The 15,495-nt window shown below is 51.5% G+C and overlaps 2 protein-coding genes across 3 annotated transcripts; one reads left to right on the top strand and one right to left on the bottom strand.

The window, feature by feature from the left end:
* Nucleotides 1-2,176: 2,176 nt before the first annotated feature.
* On the bottom strand, nt 2,177-5,509 carry NOL12 (nucleolar protein 12). Its single transcript, XM_082751561.1, has 6 exons — nt 5,384-5,509; nt 5,198-5,303; nt 4,947-4,995; nt 4,477-4,619; nt 3,431-3,531; nt 2,177-2,815 (listed from the first exon to the last, which is right to left on the bottom strand). Exons 1-6 carry the CDS (start codon nt 5,464-5,466, stop codon nt 2,644-2,646), a joined length of 654 nt encoding a protein of 217 aa, XP_082607687.1. The 5' UTR covers nt 5,467-5,509; the 3' UTR covers nt 2,177-2,643.
* Nucleotides 5,510-6,640: 1,131 nt separating this feature from the next.
* Nucleotides 6,641-14,552, top strand: LOC309891113 (arf-GAP with dual PH domain-containing protein 1-like). 2 transcript variants are annotated; one of them, XM_082784500.1, is made up of 11 exons: nt 6,641-6,948; nt 7,983-8,113; nt 8,984-9,075; nt 9,166-9,248; nt 9,852-9,964; nt 10,809-10,955; nt 11,349-11,432; nt 11,773-11,835; nt 12,340-12,408; nt 12,906-13,137; nt 13,225-14,552. In XM_082784500.1, the coding sequence occupies exons 1-11, from the start codon at nt 6,861-6,863 to the stop codon at nt 13,251-13,253; spliced, it is 1,131 nt and encodes a 376-aa protein (XP_082640626.1). In that variant the 5' UTR covers nt 6,641-6,860; the 3' UTR covers nt 13,254-14,552. The 2 variants fall into 2 exon arrangements, with proteins under 2 accessions (XP_082640626.1, XP_082640625.1); XM_082784499.1 differs by having other exon boundaries at nt 12,337-12,408.
* The last annotated feature ends 943 nt before the right edge of the window (nt 14,553-15,495 follow it).

The raw sequence follows: 15,495 nt of genomic DNA, 5'->3' as shown, positions 1-15,495 counted from the left end.
TTCATGCCTATAATGCTCACAAAGAGCAGCCTAGGAAATTTGGAAACCCACTAAGTGATCCCACTAAAATATTCGGGACCTAGGGGATAGTTCCTGGCAACGCTGCAAAGGGCAACGAGCGTGGCTAGCACAGCAGCCGGGCTCCACACATCTACCCTGGCTTTCCCTCAAGCATCCCGCACATCATCACCTCCTCTGCCCCTCTGGGTTTGAGAAGGAGCCCTTCAACTCGGGGACGGGATCCGTGCCGGAAGGGCTCTGCTTAATTGCAAATCGCACGCGCCAGCGCTGCCCTTGCAGTCTCCCTCCTTGCACTGAGGCGTGTTTTCTTGACCGGCCACCAGCCTAGGCACTCGCCTGCGAGGGATGCAGCAGGAACCAGCCCAGCATCGCCGTCCACCCCTGCCCACGGACTGCCACCCGTGGCCGGAGCCCACGACGTGGCGTTGCCTGGTGGGCAAAGCATCGCCCCCACACCCCATGGGGCGCTCGGGGCCTGCTGCCGGGGTCACGCTGAGCCCCCCAGGGCCTCTGACACGCGTGCATGCAGCCAGGCAGCCGCACACGCTGCTCCCAGCAGCTCCCAGTAGCTCCCAGTGCCCCCAGTACCTCGACTCCCCCACGGCTCCCAGCGCCTCGCTGCCCGCCGAGCTCCCCCTGAATGAAGCCGGCCGTGGGAACTGCGGGCAGCGAGGCCACGCCCCCTCCCCTCTCATTGGCCGCCGCCCGACAGCCATTTGAATACTGCCCTCTGATTGGCTGGCTGGTGGCGCGCCGGCGCCACGTGTACGGGCACCCACGTGGCGGCAGCAGCGGGCGGGCGATCGACCCGGGCCGGGCCGGGCTCGGTGGCCCCGGGGCTACGGCTCGCCCCCGGGCCTCGGTTCCTGGCCCCCGCCGCTCCCCTGCCTGGGCCTCGCTTGGCCTGCCCTCAGCTGCTCCTACTGCAGTTACCTCTGTGCCCGGTAATAAAAAAAAATCAAGTTTTATTCAAAAAAATAAATAAATCTCAATTTTGCTCCATTAATTCCCCAAAGTTCTTGCCTCTCTCCCCAAAACTTTTCTCCCCAGTTCCTTACTCGAGGCATTGCACCAGATGCAGCCTGGAGCTTGATGTGCTGCTGAGGAGCAAGCACAGAGCAACAATTAACACACCGCAGCTCCATCTGTGAGCTGAGCTCCAGCTCTTCCGCCCCCCTCTGCCCTTTTTGCCTCCCCGCCTGCTTTTGATCCTCTCTAATCCCCGTTATATTTTTGTGTGGAACTCACAGGCTGGCATGAACCGTGATGTGTCTGGCAAATGCTTAACTCACCAGCTCACGAGGGATCTCGCAGCCCTCCCCCAAGGCAGCCCAGTCCCACCCCGTAACAGAGACACGGGGCCGGGGAGGAGCCAGGAATTCACGCTACAAAATCAAGCTTGGATCAATCAGCTGGAGAAATCAATACCGCAGCCAACAACACTGGTGGTTAACTCTGCGTAGGATTTCATGGCTCTATTTTTTAATATTTTTTTTCATCTACTTGTGTGAAAACAGCTTCCAGGAGGACCTGGAAGTTTCCAGAGCGTGGAGAAGCTGTTGGAAATTTCAGCTGATGCTCGAGAAAGGCTCAGAAGTTATCAGGGCCGGGGAAACACGCAAACTAAAAGGGTGACTCTCCTAAATCACCTGGCAGTAAAACAACAAACACTTCAACACACACCGAGGTCCCCAGAAGGAGGACAACTGCCCTGAGGTACAGGGCAGCCTCTGCTGCTCCCGTCTCGGAGAGGGCCACACATAAACAGCAAGGGCATTAAGGGATTTCATAGCCCTCTGAGCTATCGGGATTGGGATCGGCGCAGTCAGCAGGCAAGGGAATGAGCTGTTTGTTCCTGCTCTGGCACGTTCTGTATTACCACAGAACGCCTCCTGGCCATTCCCTTTCTCGAGCACCAGCGGATTGCGAGATTCTTACAGCAACGGGAATCATCTACCCCCTTCTCAGCTGGTACTGGCACGAGCACTGCTGCTGTTAGACTTCAAGTCAGGTTTTTAGCAGGATTATTTCATAAAGATTTACGCAGGAAGTTACTGAATTTCACGTGGGACAGCTACCCCTAAAAAATAATACAAGTATCCCCAAATTCCAGTGTGGCGCTGGAGAAGAAACACACGAGACAAGAAAATTCCACATCTTCATGGAAGAAGGATTTACTGTACAGCAGAAACACCAAGGCACTGGTGCTTGAGTGGGAAAACTCCCAGTTTTCTGACTGGGAAAACCTCCCAGTTTCACAAGCTGCCCTGGTGGTGTGCCTGCTGCGCTCAGCGCCAGATCCCCTCCTTTGATAAAAACCAAGCATCAGCTCTGGAAGGGGAGGCTCGAGGACAGAAGGGTTCTGCCAGACACAGAATCTGACCTCCAACACAGTTTTTAGAGACTTCAGGGCAGATATTTAGTTGGAGACACCGCAGGAATAAATAGGTAGAGCATCTAGCGCCCCAGGCCAGCACTCAGGTGAGAGAAGGGCTGCACTGGGCTCACTGCTGGTCCGAGCTGAGCAACCAAGGTCCTTGCCCATGGTGAAGAAGCCAAAAAGAGCAGCAGGTCAGATGCAGAAAACTGTCCCAGCTGCTGCTCTGAGCACCAGGTTCTCCGTTAATCCTGGTCGCGGCCCATTTTGCCCGTCAGCCTCCGTCGCTGAGTCTTGGTGGTTCGCCTCATGGCGGGTTTCTGGATTTTCTGGCGTGGGCCCTGCCCGCGCTGGGGTCGCTTTCCTTTTGATTTTTTCTGGCTGTGCATGTGCAGCGTGGCGGTAAGAGCAGAGATCCTGGGCAGGGCAAGAAAAGAGAAATATTTGGGGACTGAAGCCTGCAGGAGCAAGGCAACACCACAACAATAGCAGGACAACCCTGTGGGCCAACTGCATGCCCCAGGGGAACTCCACTGTGCCAGGCATCGTCCTGAGAGGGCAGAAAACTTGCAATCTGCAAGCACAGTAACAACTAAAACAAGCTTTTTGAGCAGAGGGCAGCCCATCCATCAGGGAGTTAAGTCATTCTCTGCAACCCCAAAGCAGCTGTAAAGCCTGGATACTCAAAAATGCGGAGAATGCCAAAGCTTTAAGCTTTAGGGTCATTTGACCTTCATCCTAGGTACAAATTCTGTTCCCTGCAACACACCCTTCCCTGCGTTATCTGACAAGGAGGAGGACAAGACAAACAGTTCAGGGCAAAGCCCACCCTGAGACGCATCCTCCTCCTGCTGCTGTCATCAGAGATGAATGCGATAGGAAGTGTCCCAGGCGGGCTTGTGCTCTGCCAGTGCCCTCTGCTGGCTCCTGCCCACCGGCACCCTAAAAGCACAGCATCCCCTCTGGCACCAAGATCCTCCTGGACCAGTTCACAGAGCCTAGCAGCAAGAAGTTGAATGAATTTATACGTACTTTTCAGAAAGGAGGGGGTTTCTGGACTTCTTGGGCACTGTTATTGCAGGCTTGTTCACTACTTCTTCTCCCTTCTCTTCTCCTGAACCATCATTTTTTCCCTTAAAAAGGAAAAAAAACATCAACCAAAAAAAATCCTATTAAAACAGGCAGTCTCATTATACCAGTGTTTCTGCTGCCTTCTTGATTTCATCCTGTTTTGTGAAACATCAGGTTACAGATCAAGACTTTAAATCTTAGACAACTATAATTGTTCAAGTCTCAAGGTTTCTTATTGCGGCCCTTGAAATAGGGACAACCAGTAAGAAGTCCTACATTATTCCACCCCAAGAACCAACTTCAGCATGATCTTAATGGCCACACAATTGAAGTCTAACCTATAAAGCGAAGGTTTCAGCTTTTTCTTCCTTAAAATACTAAAACTTCCTTAAGTAGATTTTCATTTTAGAAGATGTCCTCAGAAATATAAAAGGCTAACTGCTCAATACAGACAGTTTGCCAGAGATTAAACCCAGCCACAAAGATCAAAAGGGTCATGTCAACTTGTGCTACAAAGCCTTTACGAAACAAACATGAGATCTCAGTATCTGTTCCAAAAATAGAAATGACCGCAACCAGAATCAAATGGTTTATTTGTGGTCCAAGCATAGGATCACAGAGAGCAAAATCCCTTCTCACCCTAGCAGCAATTTTTCCTGGACAGGTCACAGGAAGAACATGGAGGACAGTTCATGCAGTGAAGCCTATATTCTTTCACTGCTTGTACTGTACCTGCTTTGAAAATACTACGTTCTCCCCATCCACCTCTGTGGCAGCTTCTACTAACACAAGATTAGTTAGTAAAGGACTCCAGGGTGATTTGGAGTGATCACGTACAACACTTCTCCACAAACACCGGACCACTAAAGAGGAAGAAATGTGAAAATTACCAATTTCCTTTTTCATCCATGCTCCCAGCTAGCTTCAAGTCTTTTGGCCATTCCTACCTAGTCAGCCCCAAGAATGTTTAAGGCTGATACTATGAGAGAGGCAGCAAGTGGCTGTACCTCAGGGGTGGTCAGTCCCAGCTGGCGTGCACCTGAGAGGTCCAGGTCACTGATGGTGGTCACCGTTACGATGTGGTTTGGGTGGTCGATGTTCACTGACTCCGTCCGTGAGGTTACCAAGTGCTCCAGCTCATCATACTCTTCTGGGGAGACAAAAAATTAAAATAAAATAAATATAACACAACACAATGCAAAGCACTCAACCTTCCACAAGGTGCAGACACATTCCTGAGCATCACACTGGAGGGTCAGACCCACACAGACTGCTGCCCAGTCTCTTGAGGGGATATAAGAGGAGTGAGGTGCCATCCCTGTGGGGCAGCACTACTACTCCAGCTGTGATTGCCCTGCCACAGAGGCAGATTCCCAGCTTTCTGGCATGTTTGGTGCCCCTCCAGTTCCTCACAGGCTCCTCTGACCCCCACCCTGCTGTGAGGGAGCCCCAAATCCTGACACCACAGAGCACGTACCCAGCGCCTCCTCCCTCTCGCTCAGCATCTTCAGGTACTCCTTGTGCCGCTGAGGGAGGAAAACAAGTCACTGCAGCACCCCTGCTACGCCAAATACCCATCCCATCCCAATTCCTCGCTCAGGAGGACCTTTTTTTCCCCAAAAGCAACACAGTGGGAACCCGAGGATGCCTGCCCCCCCCCCCAGCCGGGGCTCCCTCTGCCATGGCGGGGGGGGGGGCTTCTCCTCGGAGGGCTGGGGGGTGCTGTACCTCCTCCTTCATCTTCCTCTGCTCCTCCTTCAGCTTCCTCTTGATCTCCTCCAGGGCCACCTTCCTCCTCTCCACCTTCCGTTTGTGGAAGCCGGTCAGGTACTCCCTGCAAGAGAGGAAACCTTCAGCTTCCAGCGCCCCCCCCCTACCCCGGGGAACCCCCCCAGCACTCCCGCCCGCTCCCACCTCCGCTTCTCCTCATCAAAAGTCACCACCAGCCGTGAAGCCGCTCCCCCGGGCCCCTTCTTCTTCTTTTTCTTCCGACCCATGGCTGCCCCACGCGGTTTCTTCTTCTTCTTTCCCTGCCCGCCCCTTCCGTCGCCTCCCGGCCATGAGGGGCGGCGCGGCGCGACATGGCGGGGGCGTCCCCCCGCCCGGTCCGGCCCCGCCCGCCATTTTGTGCCTCCGTCGCCGCCTGTGATGGGGGAGAGTTATAGGGACCCTTCTGTGTGTCCCCTCGTTGTGCCCTTGCACTTTTCTTTCCCCTGAAGTGGGAGCAGGAGAGTTCTTGCTCATAGTGTTTCACTTCCATGTGTCTGTAATAAAAAGTCTGAACGGATTTCAAGGTGCCTTCGTTGTTTGGTGTACAGCTCCTCTTAGCCTTGGGGAGGTGAGCCTGAGGATGGGTCTCGGCTCTGAGGCTGAGCCTCCAGGATGCAGGACCTGTCCAAGCAGCCACAGAATCATAAAGCTTGGAAATGACCTTCCATACCATCTGGTCCAACCATCCCCCTACCACCAACATCACCCACTAACCCATGTCCCTAAGCAATACATCCAACCTTTCCTTGAATACCCCCAGGGATGGTGACTCCACCACCTCCCTGGGCAACCCGTCCCAATGCCTGACTGCTCTTTCTGAGGAGAAACGTCTCCTAATTTTCAACTTAAACCTCCACTGGCACAACTTGAGGCCGTTCCCACTAGTTATTTGCAAGAAGAGGCCGACCTCCAGCTCCCCACAACTTCCTTTCAGGTAGTTGCAGGGAGCAATAGGGCCATGGTGGGAGAGGTCCCAGCACCAGCCGGTGGTGGCGTGGGGATGCCCATCTTCCTCATTGCTAACCGGGTGACTTTTGCTGAACTTCTGAACCTCTTTTGACCTCTAGTCCTTCCCTTAAAAACGTCTGTAAGGCTTGCGTGGTGGCCAGCTGGCTTTATGGGACCTTCCCAAGTGCTGTTGGGTCAAGGACAGAACCGCCCCAAGCGTGCAGAGTGTGACAAGTCCCGACAGGGCCCGACAGCCGCTTGTCCCAAGCCGCCTTGCCTTTATCAGCTCACTGTCTGCTTGCTCTTTTTTCCTGGGTTGTCCTCTGCCCAGCAGAAATGCAGCAAAACCAGTTCTGTGGTTAATTGCCGCACTTCCCTCCACGCCCATGGGGTAGGCTGCCTCCTCCTCCTCCTTCTCCTCCTCTTCTCTCACTGCCCGGGTGCACTTCGTCCTCCAGCCTCTTTACAGCAGCCCGCGCCCTGCCGGCTCAGGTGCAGCCAGCCCTCCACTCTCCCTCCATTAACCTCAGGGCTTCTCCTGCCTCCCTCTTCCCCTTCCTTCTGCAAGCCCTTTTGGCGCTCTGGTGGCCCCTTTCTCCCTCGGGGTGGACTGCAGGTGCAAGAAGCCCCAGGCACCTGCCCTGCCCGGAGGCAGGGGTGGCATTCAGATACCATGGCTGGAGGTGAGAAGAGCGCGAAGGCCCTGAGGGAAGTGTGGAAAAGGGCAGAAAACTCCTTGTGCGCAGACTGCGGGAAGCCGGGTGAGTCCCCGAGGGTTGCTGGAGGACAGGTCAGAGGCAGGAACTTGGTCTCTTGGTCTCATCCTGGCCTGGTGGGGCTTTGGAGCAGCCTGCTAAAGGAGGAGTGTGAAATGGGGAAGGGGTGATGCTGGGAGGGCAGGTGGTGGGAGCCGTGCAATGCCCTGCAGCTCTTGTGGTGTGGGCTGGTCCAGACTGAAGAGGACCCCAGAGATGTGATAGCAAGGGAAGAGGAAGGAGATGCAGCACTGGTGGGAAGGACAGGGACACAGCAGCACCAGAAGAGCAGGGGCTGGGCAGCTGCAGCACCGTGGGTTGCAATCATGGTGGATCTCAGATGCAAATCAAGGTCATGCCCAGTCAGGACCCGACAGGAAAGCTCCCAGTGAAAGCCGAACTGCTGCACAAAGAAGGCGTGATTCGGGAGAGCACGGTCTCTTCTGTGACTCAGCGCTGAACTGACAACCTTCAGCAGGCGCCTGGGAGATTTCTTTCACTGAGGAGCTTGTCCTCTTGAAAGGGGACCGCTCTGAGGATCTACAAGCACTGCTAAAAAATGCCCATTGTACTCCTCCCAAAAGGGACGTGTGGGTAGTACCACCCAAGCCAAAGTAAAACCGGGCTGATTGATACCGTTCTACCGTTTTAAATTTTCCCGGGATGATTTTGGTTTGAAGGTTGCTTTTCACTTCCTGAGCTAAATACTGTTGTGGTTTTGCTGTGTTTCACTAAACAGCTCCTGGAGTCTTTTCACAGAGGTGGTTGCATTATTGTCTCAGATGGTTCTTTACCCAAAGGGAGTTTGCAGAGCACTTTGAAGTTTTACAAGGTTCGAGTCAACAGAGATTCAGATTAAGCAGTGGAGGCAATATTAACTATGCTTTTTCCACACAGACATCTGTACCCTGGGTTAATTAACCCACTCAGGTGGAACCATGCTCATAAAGCTCTCTGTTTCTCAGGGATATGTTCTGAGTTGAGACAGTTTCCCTGGGGGAATTTACCACTTCTACTCATACCCCTTTTTATACCCTCAGACCCTGACTGGGCATCCTCTACCTTGGGTGTCTTTATATGCCTCAGCTGCTCAGGAATTCACCGCAACATCCCTAGCATCAGCAAAGTCAAATCCCTGAAGATGGACCACTGGGATGATGCTCAGGTGCAGGTGAGATTTTTATCCCGTCAGTATGTCAGGTAGGTTGGGTCTAGGCTGTATACTAACACTTCTTCTAGCCTTTGGCCAAATCAGGCCTTTGGCCTCACAGAACTGGAGATTAATGTGGTAAGCAGGCACTTTTCTAGTGCTCTGGATACACAAGTGGAGATAATTCCTCTTAACTCACTGGGAGAGGGAAGATGCACTTGCCTTTATGTGTCTCCCCATTTCCTGTTACTGTGTGGCTGACACAAATCTCTTGCAGTGTGTCACACCAGGTTCAGTGTCTTTTATCATGGTTACTCATTTCCTACTCGCCCGCTCCGTCCTGGCTCTGTCCTGGCTCATTGTCTTCTCCTGGTTTCAGCAATACGAAGGGAAAATTTTGGGCAATTCCATGCTCTGAGAAGAGTTTTGGGATACGGGATATTATTGAGAATAACGATACTTCTGTGGACTTGACCTCTTCCTGTTACATCTCCCCTTGGGCCCAGTAATTTTCAGGGGACTGACAAAATTTTCCAGAGATCCAAGGAAAATAATCTGTATCTTGCTGCTCTTTGGAGAGGAGCAAAGAGGTTTGGAAAGTCAGAGCTGTTGTTAAACTCAGTCTCTCCAGCAAATGCACTGAATGTGCATGCACCCAGCACCACAGAATTGACATTCAAGGCATTCTGTTGATTCAGGTGCAATCAGTGTAATTTCTGAGAACACACAAGTCCTTTGAGACCCACCTTTCTTTAGCCAGACTTCGCAGGGATGTTGCAAAGGAGGGAAATGAGTATGGTCCATGAGAGCTCGCCCTGTAATAGATAAGAAAAAGGCCTGACATGAGTCTGCATCAAGGGGAAGGCACTAACTCTCTGTCTAACTCTGCAGTTTCTGGCCAAGCATGGGAATGCTGTGACTAAAGCCACTTACGAAGCTCACATCCCTATTTACTATTACCAGCCAACCTACAATGACTGCCAGTAAGTTGCTGTGTATAAAAAGCAAAGGGGGAAGGGCAGTTCTGGGTTCCCCTGGTTCATTTCTCAGCTACCTGTCACCTCTCCCTGCAGGGTGCTGAGAGAACAGTGGATACGGGCCAAATACGAACGCAAAGAGTTCACCGAGCCAGGAAAGCAGCTGCCATATACCGATGGTAAGAGCAGGGCACAGCTTCAAAATGTCCTCCTTGTTGCCTTTACCGGAGGCTTTTGAGTGTTACGAGGACAAAGCACATTGTGTCAGTGCTGCAAATCCCACAGGTACTCCTGAGAACCTGCCTGATATTTACAAAGCATGGCTCGGGGAGAGTTTAAATTGTGGACAGTGTAGGTTTGCACTGCCGTAGGTTGCTTCCAAGTGTTTTATTACCAGCTGGCATTGTTCAGAGGCATTTGCTGTGCTGGCGGAGCCAGAATTCTGCAAGAAGGAATGTCTGTCCTGCTGCGTGCCACCCCCTTCGGCCACAGCAGTTGCCTCTGAAATGTCACTGCCAGCGTTGTGACACAAAGAGTAGGAGCCTAAGGGCCTGCAGAGACGAATGGGAAGAGTTCTGGTTCCACGCCAGCTGTCTGCATGGGCCAGGGCTGTGGTGTTCACAGGAGAGGCGGCTCTCACACGGACAGAGGCAGTTGTAGGAACCAGCCGAGGAGGTGGGAAGCATCGCATGCTCTGTCCCAGCGTGTGGCCAGGACCCCTGGCTGAATACAACTCTGATTCTGTGGAGGGATGCTCTTAAAACCGACTTTTCTGTTCCTAGGGGTGAAGGAAGGCATCCTCTGGAAGCGAGGCCGAGACAATGGACAGTTCCTACCCCGCAAGTTCCTCTTGTCTGAGCGAGAGGGATGCCTGAAGTATTTCACCAAGCAGGATGTGAGCATGGTGGACAACTCCCACCTCATTGCATATTCCACCTCGGGCAGTGATGTCACGGAGATGTGTCTCTCTCTTATGTGTGTTCCTGAGATTTCCTTACTCATCCAGGCCAGGGATGATAAAAGAGAGATGTGTCATAGGGGAGGGGTTCTCCTGCAACTCCCAGGGTGACATTTCCACCACATCTTCATTTTGTGTTCTCCTACATCCTTCCCTCTTCAACATTACTTTTGTTGGTGACAAGGTGGAAATGGCACTTCATGAGACTCCCCCTGTCCTGTCTTACTGGTGAATATCAGGGTACAGGGCTGACATACAATCCTACTATTGATGAAAGGGATGATCTTTCACTTCACCCCATCCATCTTCCTGTCTGTGCAATCCTGCACCATCCCTGGAACCAGCCTCACTCTACTGTGAACCAAGTTGCCAAAAACCTGTTGTTTTGTTTCGTGTCGGGCTACTTTTCTGCTTGTTTGCTTCCCTGAAATGAATGGGGCAAGTGCTAGTGGACTGTTGCAAGGGAGGAAATGGCTTGGGGTAGGGAGGAGCAGGAGTGGGGGCTTTCCTTTTGGAGTCTGTTAGCCTTTAGACTGGGTCAGCTGTCGAGTCAGATGTACTTTCAGCATCTCACTGGCAGTTCCAGAGTATGGCTCAAATCTAAATTGGAGGGGCTGAGCCACTCTTTGGGCTTGAGCATGCCACACAGTGGAGGGGGCAATTTTGATGGGAAGGGGGCAGTTAATACCTTTTAACACCCTCTGGCCTTCACTAAGACAGTAGCTCAGATCTCTTTCCCGCTAGGATTGCTCACGCATGATCAATGCCTTTCTGTTCTCAGTCCAAAGAACCCAAAATCAGTGTCAAAATAGATGTCATCAATGCTACGTTCCAGCCAGCCAAGATTGGGAATCCCAATGGCCTGCAGATCACCTATCTCAAAGACAACAAGACTCGGAACATATTTGTATACCATAAAAGTGGAAAGGTATCTTGGTTTCGTATCAAACGCTGCAAAACAACTGAGCTGACTGGAAGAGCTGCGGGTTATGAGCGGTGTGAGCTGTGGCTAGGACGGCGTGCGTGTTGGCGAGTTGCTGTAGGAAAAGAGGCTGAGGGTTCTGGCACTGTGCTCGCGTGTCTGCGAGAGAGTTTTGTGGCAGGGAGCAGGGCAGGAGCACTGGCTGAGTGGGTTTGTGTGGGAGGAGCTGCTGCAGAAGATGTGCTGGCTGTGTGTGTGTGTGTGTGAGGGAGGTGCTGTAGGGCCTGCGGGGGGAGAGCTAGCTGTGCTTGCAGCTGACATAGGGTTGGGTGCAGCTGGGTGAGTTTGGGTGGCCCACTGCTGCTCGAAGCTTTTTGTTCTGTTCTGTTTTGTTTTCAGGAGGTAGTGGACTGGTTCAATGCCATTCGCTCTGTGCAGTTCCATTACCTGAAGGTAGCATTTCCCATAGCCAGCGATAATGAGGTAAGGCAGCACTAGAGCATAGTGCCGAATTTCTTGCTGGTACTCGGTTACTCTGATAAAAGAGCCCATTAGTTATTGTTAGATCCCTAGACACAGGAGTAGAAATTGCAATATGTAGGTAGAAGGATGAGAAAGTGTGCGTACAAGGGCTGAGGGTGGCCTGAGAACAGCCACTCTCTGCTATTCCAAGGCACATTGCAAACAGAAGGGACTTGTGGCTAGGCAGTTCTGCAAACAAGAATTTAAGAGGGAGGTAAATTTGGGCAAAGAGAAGGAAGAGTTTGACAATGAATAGCAAAGACGTGTGGTTGAGTGAATGTTACTCTCACTTTTTTGCCAGATTAAAAGCCGGCTGACAAGAAACTTCCTGAAGGAGGGATACATGGAGAAGACAGGTCCCAAGGTGAGCTGAGATGGGAGAAGAAAACTAGCAGGGATTTGCCAGAGAGCCAGTGACTTTCCCTGCTCCATCGTTTTCCTCCTGTTGTTTCCCCACTCCTCCCTACTCTTTAGACACTAATGGGAACAGCATGTGTGCAATCAAGGGGGAGGAAAATAAAAGCAAGGGGAAGGACATAAGTGGAAGTAGATGAAAGCAGACACCCTGCTTTCTCCCAATCTCTCTGAATGTGTCTGTGTGTGCATGACTTTAGAGGTGTTTAGAACCTAGATTTCTCCTGTCTCAGCTCTGGGGTCCTTCACAGAAGTCCAAGAGTTAGGGTCAACAGTTGGGACTGGAAAACTGGTCACCGATCCCCACCTGCAGCTCAGAAGGGGAGAGAGGGAGGTTGCTGTTAAGGCAGGGACTGGATTCAAGCGTTTGGGGTGAATTTTGGGTATCCATCTGCACAGCTCACAGCAGAGGGCACTGTCACCTTACAAATGTCACCTCTTCCCTCCGCAGCAGAGAGAGGCTTTTAAGAAGCGCTGGTTCACGCTGGATCACCGCAGGCTCATGTACTTCAAGGACCCTTTGGTGAGGGGGAGATCTGACCTGCGGCGGCTGCAGGCAGCAGTGCTGAGGGCAGGGTCAAAGTGCAACCACAGTCTTGCTTCTTTGCTTTTCTCTGCTGTAAGGGAGGCCGGGGGGTTGCCCAAAGTCCCTGAGTGGACTCCAGGTCTTCCCCTTTCCATCCCACTTCATTCATCCCACACTTCATTTGTTTCGCTGCCTGCAAACAATGGGAAGAGGAAGGGCAGGGGTGTAAAGGCAGCGGGGGCGAGGAGAGTGACATGGTGAGTGTCACGGAGAGACAGATGCAGCAGATCCTCTCTTGGACCTCTTGAACACTCCTAAATTTTCCCTTCTGTCACTGTCTTTGAGCACAGCCTCTCCCTTTTGAATCCCCTGACCACCTTCAGATCTTTTTGCTGCTGCGTCCCTGCTCCTCACCCTGCCCTTAGGAGCACTGCTATTAATCTCTGGTTCTTCCTGGATTCAGTAATTCCCTCTCTTTCCCTCCTGATGTGCAGGACGCGTTTGCTAAGGGCGAGGTATTTGTGGGCAGCAGCGAGAACGGTTATAGTGTCCAAAAGGGATTGCCTGCAGGGACACAGGGCAACTTCTCTTGGCACTACGGCCTCACCATTGTCACCCCTGACCGGGAATACCTCTTCACCTGCGAGACGGAGGCTGACCAGCTGGGCTGGATCGCAGCCTTCACTAGTGTCATCAACCAGGCCATGACACCCCAGGAATATGCCAGTAAGTGCCTGGATGCTGTTTCCTTCCCCTCCTGCTGCTCCACTTCAGAGCATTGCCCTAATGCACTTCCTTTCTCCTTCACTACAGTTGAAGCCTACTTCAAGTTTAAGTCCTAGGAAGCCACGTGGAAACTTCGCTATTACTCGACTCTACCTGGTCCTCTTGGGTGGGCTGACAAGACAGGAGAGGAAATCGACATCAAAGAAACACAGTGCTCTTGCAGCCTCCCCTTTGAAGCACTTTTTTTTTTCCCCCACGGACATTTCTCTTTGTTCTGGGACCCGATGAAGCTGCTTCTTTTCAAGTCAGGAGACTGAATTTCACCTCATGAGACTGACTTCTCAGCGCGACCTGTCACTGCTGAGTTGCTGTGATCTGACTGGATGCTGGCAGTCCTTGCCTATCGATCAGGCCTTGAATACTTGGCACTTGCCGTGGTGGACATGGGACCTCACATCACATCTGCATTCAACTGCAGACAGCCACCTGCCTTACGTAAGAAAACTTCTGCCTTGCTGGAGCCGAGGCCCAGTGGACTGTGGGGGCTGCTGGACTAGAGGAGACAATTTCATTACAAGAAGTGGCTTCTCTGCTGGTGACAGAGATGTGAAACATCTAGTTACTTGATCAGCTAGTCTAATAGCTGTTAAAGGTCACTTAAAAGATGTAATCTAACAGCCGACTGTGAAGCCTGTTTCCTCCCGTGTGTATGGGCTTGAAAGTTTCTTCAGCCCGCATTTGTTTGGAGCTCATCTTCTGACTGCTGCTGAGCAGATGAAGAAACCAGCTCAGTGTTTGTGTGCGTGTGTGTGTGTGGACAATATGTGTGTGTGTACAAAACAAAAAAGTGGTGGGAGGTGGAATATTGCCGTAGGGAAGATACTGTGAAGGATATTGGTGTTATTGAAGTTCAGCTGCCAAATCTGAGTCGCTGCAGTCAAACCGAAGGCGAGAGGTTGGCTCCTGGAGAGACCAGCCTATGGCATGCCTGCTACAGACTTCAGACTCTCTGTTGCCTTTACTAGAGCCTAGGAATTGATGTCTGAAGTAAAGAATATGTGGGTCTCTGCTCCCTCGCTCTCTGTATGTCAAAGGAACTTGCATTCTGAGCTACACATTCCATATGTATGTGAATATTACGTATCCTGCTCTGCATTAGTATAGCAGGGAAGTCTGTATGTTCACGTCCTTCTAGTAACAGACCTAACCACCAAATCAACCCATGATTCATATCTCAGAGATCATCTCTTAAAGCTCCCCAGCGTGTTTCACATGCTGGAAGGACTGGTTGAGTTCTACTGTTGGCTGTGCTATCTAATGTGTCTGCACTTTTACATAGGCAGGGTGAGAATAGGCATTTAGGGTGCTAGGGGAAGCTAAGTGGAATTAATGAGTCAACTATGATTTTAATTAGCTCCTAAATAAATGAATAAAAAAAAACCATTTTAATCTATTGTAACTTCCTCAATGAGCTGAGCTGCTGGCTTCTAAGGTATGTTTCTTGAAAAAAGACAGTCAGAGCAAGGAGCTGTGGCTATTCAATGCATTTTCCAGTGCAGTTGGACTGTGAATCTTCCCATCAGAACCAACTGGGTGATGTGATCCCCCTCTGCTTTTCTGGCGATCCTCTCCCTCTGTGCTGAGACCACCACAACCTGTTGGGAGCACCGGCTTCTTGGATAAGAAACAGGATTACTCATCCTGCTGCTATGACACAGCAAATCTTTCCACACATAAGTGTGTTTCACTGCAGTTTTGCTGATGTCTCTCAGTTTGGAGCATGACTGTCCCAGAAACTGAGGGCCATTGCAAAGCTTGTGCTCCGAAGCGCAGTGCCTTTCAGTTTTGATAATATGAAAATGGGACAGTGCATTAAAATAAATAAATAAATAAATAAAAAGGTCAAGCCCCATCTGAATATCCTGCACATTCAGTTCTCCTCTAGAAAGGAGAGGAGAGGGACCCAGCCATGCCAAGTGCTGGCACATATAACCCCGAGGGAGGCCTCTAAAGTCACCTCCATCGTTGCCATGTGTGCCATACTCCTGTGGCATGGTCATGTTGAAGCTGCTGCTGTTGCATGTAGCACGTTGCTTGGGAGGTGCTTGGCTCCTGCTGCAGCAGGATCTGCCTATCTGCTGCTGAGATGTTGCTGCTGGAGGTAGGTGGAGGCTTCTGACTCAGCCACAACAAAGTGAACGCACTCACTGAGGGTGCAAAAAAAAAAAAAAAAAGTATCTTGAGTGACCTAAAAACCCCTGCAGACTAGCAGGAGATCAGCAGTGGCACGTCTGTCTGCTTCCTGAGACAAATGTGGTTCAGATGTGGTTTATTTCAAAAAAAAAAAAAGTGGGTGTG

Source organism: Aythya marila (assembly GCF_965140915.1).
Source record: "Aythya marila genome assembly, chromosome: 1".
Taxonomy (NCBI): Eukaryota; Metazoa; Chordata; class Aves; order Anseriformes; family Anatidae; genus Aythya; species Aythya marila.
Note: the sequence above shows the minus strand (reverse complement) of the source record. Positions and strands in the feature narration are given on the sequence as shown.